This window comes from Oncorhynchus tshawytscha, linkage group LG29 (genome assembly GCF_018296145.1).
Source record: "Oncorhynchus tshawytscha isolate Ot180627B linkage group LG29, Otsh_v2.0, whole genome shotgun sequence".
Taxonomy (NCBI): Eukaryota; Metazoa; Chordata; class Actinopteri; order Salmoniformes; family Salmonidae; genus Oncorhynchus; species Oncorhynchus tshawytscha.
Window position 1 is genome coordinate 14,805,624 of NC_056457.1, and position 8,629 is coordinate 14,814,252.

At 42.2% G+C, this 8,629-nt stretch overlaps 1 protein-coding gene across 2 annotated transcripts in view; it reads left to right on the forward strand.

Moving 5' to 3' along the window:
* Positions 1 to 7,160, forward strand: part of LOC112227875 (amyloid beta (A4) precursor protein-binding, family B, member 1 interacting protein) — a 56,989-nt gene extending 49,829 nt beyond the window's left edge. For both annotated transcript variants that reach the window (XM_024392847.2, XM_024392846.2), the window contains exons 7-13: positions 1,139 to 1,260; positions 2,044 to 2,118; positions 2,249 to 2,392; positions 2,997 to 3,107; positions 5,376 to 5,474; positions 5,588 to 5,711; positions 5,906 to 7,160. In XM_024392847.2, the coding sequence (XP_024248615.1) occupies positions 1,139 to 1,260; positions 2,044 to 2,118; positions 2,249 to 2,392; positions 2,997 to 3,107; positions 5,376 to 5,474; positions 5,588 to 5,711; positions 5,906 to 6,603 (1,373 nt within the window). In that variant the 3' untranslated portion in view covers positions 6,604 to 7,160. The remainder of the gene's footprint in view (positions 1 to 1,138; positions 1,261 to 2,043; positions 2,119 to 2,248; positions 2,393 to 2,996; positions 3,108 to 5,375; positions 5,475 to 5,587; positions 5,712 to 5,905) is intronic.
* Positions 7,161 to 8,629: the final 1,469 nt, after the last annotated feature.

Sequence of the window (8,629 nt, forward strand, 5' to 3'; positions counted from 1 at the left end):
GCCACTATGGCCTATTTAATGCCTCACCCTCATCATCCTACCTCATTTGCACACACCGTGCATAGACTTTCTCTATTGTATTATTGACTGTATGTTTGTTTATTCCATGTGTAACTCTGTGTTGTTGTTTGTGTCGCACTGCTTTGCTTTATCTTGGCCAGGTCACAGTTGTAAATGAGAACTTGTTCTCAACTCGCCTACCTGGTTAAATAAATAATATTTTTATTTCCGTGAGACATCCATGTGTTCACCATACACAGCATCCTGCACTGCAACATACCACGATGATACAGTAATGTCGTTCAATGGGATTTTAACTAGTAACCACCCCCTATGGGACTCCTTTAGGAGCAAAGTCTCACACCCTCACCAGCCATTTAATCGCAGTAATAGGCCTGGCCACAGACTACAGCCCTGAAAGCGATTGGCTAATGCTTAAAGCCTGTCTCTGTTTTAATTAGTACTAGTAGCCTGTCATTGAGAAACATGGTGAAACCACAGTGAAACTCCCAGACATGATGATGAAACACCAGAGTGTGGGTGGGCAACGTGGTGGGAAGAGGCAGAACGTTCTCTTAATAGTTCTCTTAATGTGTTGTAATGCCACTTTAAATCTGTAAGCAAATGAGCGACTTGTCTTTTATTGGGCCCATTTTAAGCTCAATACCATTCTGCGTAGAACTGTAACATGGAGAATTTAATGTTAGTGAAATCTACTTCAAACCATGTGTGTCCATGTGCTCGATACATTGGTCTCGTAAACTATATTTGGTGATACGCTAGAATTGTTTAGAAAAATAACAGTACCGTACAAAACTAAATGAATGTGTGCAGTGAAGAATGTACATTTTCATAGCTGTGTGTGACGTTTTATCAGGGTTAGGGTCACCATTATATTCTACAGCATATTTTTCGGTGAAAAAAAGGTGTTGCAATAATGATATTGATCAAACTATCAATAATCTCAGACAACATAAGTAAATGTAAAAAGGAGGACATGTTGGTAGGCCAAAGGCTCCATCTTATCATTATTTGACTGACCCCTGATATATTCTTTTCTAAGGACTAACATAATAACACATTATAATAGATGAATAACAGGTTATTGTGTGAGCTCTGTGTGCCTTTGTATTGACAGAAAGGGGTTTTGAAGAACACGAGAACCTAGTAGACCCACTGTCTGCATGGACAAGGGACAGTGAAAACAAAGTTCTCTTCCAAGAGAGACCAGACAAATACGAAGTCTTCAAAAACCCTCAGGTGAGTTTTTCACCTTGCTTTCTCAAACTGCAATCCCTTTTTAAGGGTATAATTTGTGCTGAGTAAACATAGAACAAATACACATCCTGCATAGTTATCATCAGAAATGCCTGTTCTGTAAGAAGAATTGAAAAAGGTTTTGCCGACTGCCCCGATTTCAAATAGAGTGAGGTGGTCTGGTCATGATATCCCGGCAGCTCAATACTCACCAGACCATTTTTCTTGGCCTCTGTTTTTGCAAATCAATCTCTCCATTATTTCAACCCTGGTTACTTTCAAGTGTTTGCTCAATCATGAGATATCCTTTCAAAACAGACAGACCCCTTTATGTCATCTTCACATTGATGCATCAAACAAAATGTCCGCCAGTGAATGACATGGCAATTTAATAATGTTGAAACAATGTTTATTGTTCCAACAGAGCCCTTTGTAATGTATTAATGCGTTTTGGCTGTTGGCAGTGAGAGGCTGTCGTATCATATGCAGGCCTGAAGTGTATGGAAAAATGTGTGAGGGACTGTCTCATTTCCAAAATACTACATTGTGTATTCTTACAATTATTAACTGCTTTTATTCTTCCGTGGAAACATGATTACCGTGTAAATCCTTGTGAATATAAGAAAATATAATTTCACTTAAATCCCTCTTGAATAGCATGGCTACTATTGCTATCTAAACTCTTCACATCAGTTAAGATAAAGGTTGAAATACCATGCGTGATGTTGTTGTTGTAAAATGTATATTTTAACAGGCATGGTAACGCTAATATTTTTCTCACGACAGAACTTTTATCTGTGGAAGAAGGACAAGAAAACTATCAAAGACATGAAAGACAGAGACAAGGAGTTACTCGTGGAGGTAAATAGCACAAACACCACCACGTAGACTAGACCATTGAAAAGATGTGAGACTTCATGTTGAGTGGCAGTTTCCAATGATGTGACCCTTCTGTGACTTCTTGCTCCCTTCCTGCCTCCTCCCCACACAGGAGAACTTCTGTGGGACCTCCATCATCGTGCCTGACTTAGAGGGGGTGCTCTATCTCAGGGAGGATGGCAAGAAGTCGTGGAAACAGCGCCTCTTCCTGCTGCGGGCCTCTGGAATTTATTATGTACCCAAAGGGAAGAGCAAGGTCAGCAGATCAAAGTTCAGAGGTCAAAAAGGGACATCTTGGGCTACAACCCAGATAAAGAAAACACATCCACTGAATATATGGCCTAGTCAGCCTCAGTTTAGTGTGAACAGAACACTGTACACTCCCAGCTAACCCAACATACATACACAGTTGCTATGTGATCAGAAGTAACCCGCAACAACAACAAAAAAGGTAAGAGAAAAAAAGAAGTCTGAAAATCTCAATGTCAACTGAGACCTTAATGAAACTGCTGGGAGGTTCTTTACTCTTGGACTACAAAGTTATAGTGCTTAATACTTTTTGCCGTATCAACCCCTTATTCTCTTCAAGCCGCTCTAAAAATACAACTGGAGTATTTGCACCTCACTGGCTACCGATATTCACTTACATCTTTCATCTTGTGGCAACAGTTATTCATACACACGCCATTCATACATGACATCCTTACATTTTAGGTGCTACTGTAAGGCTACAGTGGCTACTGGCTCTTGTTGCAAGGCATTGATTAAGTGATCACATTATTTTGAAGTTGGGCTTTAGTGTTCGAACACAATACTGTCATTCAAGATTCAAGTTTGACTACCTTTTTCCCCCCCCACAGACATCTCGTGACCTGGTGTGTTTCGTCCAGTTCGACAATGTAAATGTGTACTATGGCAAAGAGTTCAAAAACAAATACAAGGCCCCAACAGATTTCTGTTTTGTTCTGAAGGTGAGTGAACAGTTGAAAGCACCTTTTTTTTTTGGAAGGACGACCCCATTTTAGTCTCACGGCTTAAGAGTCACAGTTAGTGCAAGGTAGATAAAGAGAGAAACTACATGAGTGCTTCTCTTCCCCAATATTATCTTCAATTGCTACGTACATTTAGTGACTTTTAAATGAATTATGTATGCCCATTGATTCTTGATCGATGCCTCATTAGCTTCGTTCAACTGTCGTACCCCATCGGAACGCAGAATATGAGCTTGTTTCACTCCTTTGTTTGTAAACATTGTCATTCTAAACAAAACACTGTATCGTCTCAAAAAAATGGTTAAGACTATACTTTTGGTATCAATGGTCAATCCTTGCATCCAGAGCTCTGTCTATGAATTTGAGAGTGGTTACATTTTCTCCAGCCCCGTCACACAAGCTTTTCACTATTAACAGTAGCTGGGTGTCCTCTTTGTTATTGTTTGAACTGCAGATTGCTCCATTAAACCGAGCTTAACTCTTCCACTATGAGCTACTGTAATAGTCTAAATATTGAATAGCTTTATTTGGAAAGGTACAGTATCTCATATGCTGCAAGTGTAAGTACTATGCATGTGCATATTAAATAAGCACACAGTGAGGGTTTTGTTTATTATAATTGTAAATAACTCGGGTATATTTTTATGTCACTCTACAGACGGGTACTGTGGTCAACCCAACAGCTGCCTTGCTGGAATTGAGAACTTCAATATGTAGTGACAGTTCATTACTTTCAGGAAGTGAAAAGTCCCCCCTTTTTACAGGCCATTGAATTTACAAGTGAGTTAGATCAAATGAATGGCACGAGGAACAGTGTAAATGTCGCCCAAAAAAAAATGGTTATTTGGTTTGTAACACGTTAGTCATAATAGAGTGTTTGTCTTGGTGAAAACCCTTTACTTGGAGGCAATATAGTGGGCTCACTTCAGTTGGCTCGGTTTCACATTGTATCTTTCAATAAGATCCGCACTTCTTCTCAGAACACAAGTTCCTGACTGATTTGAAAAAACGAGAATTGGATGGGTTTGTGGTTATAGTCTTTTAAGGATCTGAAACTGTTCTTTCTTTTCTTCCCTCCTCTTGGAAACACTTGAATCAGCAACAACCATTATTCTCTAGGTCTAGGAGGTGGTGGGAATCAAAGCCAAAGAGCTTAGAGAGGGAAGGAGACAGAATTACATTTCACTGAGATATATCCCCCCAAGGCCAGAGGGTCGAAGAAGTGAGTCTGAAGGAAGATGATCTCAGTCAATGCAGCAGACAGGTTGGAACCCTGGGCAAGTTTAGCAAAGGTCTCTAATATCTAGCTCTGCATTGGGTTATCAATGCTCATACTGCAATCCTGAAGGAGTGAAACGGAGCTAGGCATTTAGACTCAGATGTTACAGAGAGCAATAGTAATGGCATCTTTCTGTAGGCACTAGTGGAGACTAACTCCACCATGGCTCGTTGGCCAAAGCTGATGGGGAAAATGAATGCGTTTTTTGTAGGGTTTTTCGATAAACGCTGAAAATAAGGTCTGTGGTAAACACAGGAACCAGAGGTAGAACATGCTAACTCGTTTTCGTTTTTTGGGACTACAAGCTGGACAGTTCTCTTATCTTACTATAGTGTGACACAACCCATGTTTACTGGGTTCAACACTCCAAAGTTTCAATCACAGTATATTACCCAGACAGTAGTGGTTACATCTGCCCAGTGGTGAGCTTTACAACACTGAGAGACCAAAACAAAGACCAAAACAAAATGCACTGGCCCACAATTTTAAACAGACTGTGACCCCTAGTGGCACTACCAGGCACATTCCGCTTCACAGTGGAAAACACTGAAACATACCAATCAGTGTGTGGTAATGGCCCTACAGCAAAGTCAAGACATTTTCTCTCAGATAGACAATGATCTCATACTAACTGCTGTGTTTGAACAACGGCAAGGGGAGCTTCAACAGCTTTTCAGTGACGCATTCAATATGGAGGAGTTCACTATCTTAAATCTCACCACTGTCATCAGTCTGTAACCCTTAATTCTGCTAATGTGGATATCTGATATTTTTATTCAATCTACATTCGAGGACTTTAGAGATCATATGGCTGGAATCACCCCCCCAAAAAAAAACCAACAACATTGTAAGCTCATACAGGGTAGTGATACAAAAAACCTGCGTTGGAGGTGACGCAATCCTTTTGTCCCACTGATTCGCTACCCTAAAGATGTGTCCTTTCTCTCCATCCCCATCCCTAACTTCAGCACCCCCAGATCCAGAAAGAGTCTCAGTATATTAAGTATCTGTGCTGTGATGACGCCTGGACCATGAATCTCTGGGTGACTGGGATACGCATCGCAAAGGTGAATGCAGACAGCCTGTATATCTAAGGCATAAACATAAACGGCGACGTGTTAGACAGACAGGGTTTGGTGGTCTTGCGTGTATTGTAACGGTTGGTGTTTGTCCCTCTCAGTATGGCAAGTCTCTGTACGAAAACTACAAAACTTCGATGAAGAAGGCTGCAATCACCACTGCATGGACCAACCGCACTGCCGGTACAACGTCCATTCCGTCAACACCTTCCCCCACCACGAAAGGTTAGTAAACCCCCTTTCTGCTGGTAGAGATTAGCTGTGAGCAAAAAGGTTATCAATGGATAGATCATCATTGTTTTACTATACTGGGTGTACAAAGTCAAGAACCCTTCAAATCAAACTTGAATTAATGACTGTATTGATAAGATGAAAGATGTTATTTATTGCTTGTCTGTTTCTCTCTGCTCTTCTTCCAGCCAAAGCTTCTGGTCAGGCCAATGGACATGCTCCCCAGCCCCCTGCAGAACCTGTGGCCAAGGTTGGCAATGCACCGCCTCCACCACCACCCATGTTACCTACACAGATCCTACCCCCGCCACCTCCTGACCCAGTGCTGCCTCCACCACCACCGCCCCTGGCTAACAAGAAAAGCCCACCAGCAACCTCTGTCCCACGACAACTGCCCAGCCTGCCCACCAGCTTCCCTCCATCACCGACATCCATGGCCAACCTCCCTCCACCACCTCCATCTCTCTCCCAGGACGACAGCTCTGAGTCACCGCCAGACTTCCTCCCTCCCCCACCTCCAACTCTTGGATTCGGTCCAGGTGCCGGCTCGTTACCCCCTCCACCTCCAGTCAGCTTCCTACCACCACCACCACCGGACCCAGGTTTTCCCCTACCACCTCCACCACCTGATCCTGCCTTCTGCCCTGTGACCAACAGGGATTCCTTACCAGCACCTCCGCCTCGCCAGTCCAATATAGGGGCTGGAGCACCCCCGCCTCCACCTCCGCCACCATCTGCCTCGGCAGGGTTACAATCAACCCCGTCGGTGAGGAGAACAGGCCCCCCTCCACCCAAGAGGACTACACCACCGCTAGCAGCGCCCGGGGGTGGGGACTTCATGTCAGAACTAGCCAAGGCTATGGCTAAGAAACGTGGCAATCAGTAAACAGGGGATTGGGGCACACACTCATCCCTTACATTCAGGAAAATCAACCACCGGTGATAGTAGTTGATACAGACTTTTAAAGCAAAGAGTATTACAGATCTGATTTAAGAACAGCAACTACTTTATGTTTACTGAACTGTGAGTGATAAATTAGTTGGGAAGTTATTTGTTTGTGAATCGGAGAGGCTTTTACATCAAAGAGATTTATTAGACTACTGTGTAAAGTGGGGTCACTTGCAAGATTGAAAAATATTCATGTTAATCACCAACTGAGGGGCAGAAGGAGGCTCAAGGTTAGAGAAGCCGGCCAGTAAGTGTTTTGCCGGTTCGAATCCGTTGGCCGACAAGGGAAATCTGGCAGGAGTCGGCAACCAGTTGGAGTTGATCTTGACAAAGTTTGTTGCAGTTGATCCAATGACTTTATGCATTGTACATACTGTAACTAGTTCTGCATGTATAAATACACATTTCTCAATAAGATCATTTTACTCCGAGAACAGACGTGTTTCCAATCTTCTCTTGTCTGAATAAATATATTATACAGAACTGCAAATTAATATTCTGTCCTCATTTCTTGAAACCTAACATCCGTACAGATTGTGTGGGTAACAAAACCTACTCTAAGAGACTTTCTTTGAACGATTGGAGGGAATGATAAACTTTGTCTCCTTTAAAAAGGAGAGTGCACCTGCTGCCATTAGCTGGCTGTATGTGACATATGTAACATGCAGCCTCAACCTCTCAGTTGCAATTCATCTTTCATAATGAACCAGTGTTAGATCCCCTTATGCATAATCCCCAACCAATACTCCACACTGTATAGTTGAGATTCCGGGCAACATTTAAGGGAGATAATGTTCTCTAGGCTAGAGAGTATTACTGTTCTTGTGTTTCAATGTCTGTTGGAGATGTCTGTTTGTTTTCTAAAGCATGAAAGGATAAATTAGCTCATTGCACGTTTCTGTATTCAAAAGGACATTTCATTTCATTCATTACACATTTATTACGACACCACACATTTATTACGACGTCACACATTTATTACGACACCACACATTTATTACGACACCACACATTTATTACGACGTCACACATTTATTACGACGTCACACATTTATTACGACGTCACACATTTATTACGACACCACACATTTATTACGACGCCACACATTTATTACGACACCACACATTTATTACGACACCACACATTTATTACGACGTCACACATTTATTACGACGTCACACATTTATTACGACACCACACATTTATTACGACACCACACATTTATTACGACGTCACACATTTATTACGACACCACACATTTATTACGACACCACACATTTATTACGACGTCACACATTTATTACGACGTCACACATTTATTATGACACCACACATTTATTACGACACCACACATTTATTACGACGTCACACATTTATTACGACGTCACACATTTATTACGACGTCACAGTGTTTCAAAAACAGCATCTGATTGTTCCCTTTTCTTTCTCATCTTGAATTACATGAGGTCAGCAAACAGGGTTACGTTCATGGTCATCCAACAGTTGCTTGAACATGTATACGTGCAAGTACTGAACTAACTGTATAATTGCAGATTCATTCCACCGTGATGGCTATGTAGATGTGAACTGCAGTCAAAATATGCTGAACAATGTTGAAACTGGTGTTGAAGAATTTTGTGATCCTGAACACACCTAAAATATTATGTTATGATGAGTCCCGTCATATTGAGGCAGAGGCGTCACTCAGGAGGAACAGCTGACCTTTAACCCCTGGGCCCACCATTGGGGTTGTGCTGCATACCCCGCCTCGGGAGAATGGACAATAGGAAAAGGAGGACCGAGCACTCCCCCATTCTCATCGATGAGGCTGTAATGGAGCAGGTTGAGAGCTTCAAGTTCCTTGGTGTCCACATCAACATCAAACTATCATGGCCCAAACACACCAAGACAGTCGTGAAGAGGGCACGACAAAGCCTATTCCCCCTCAGGAGACTGAAAAGA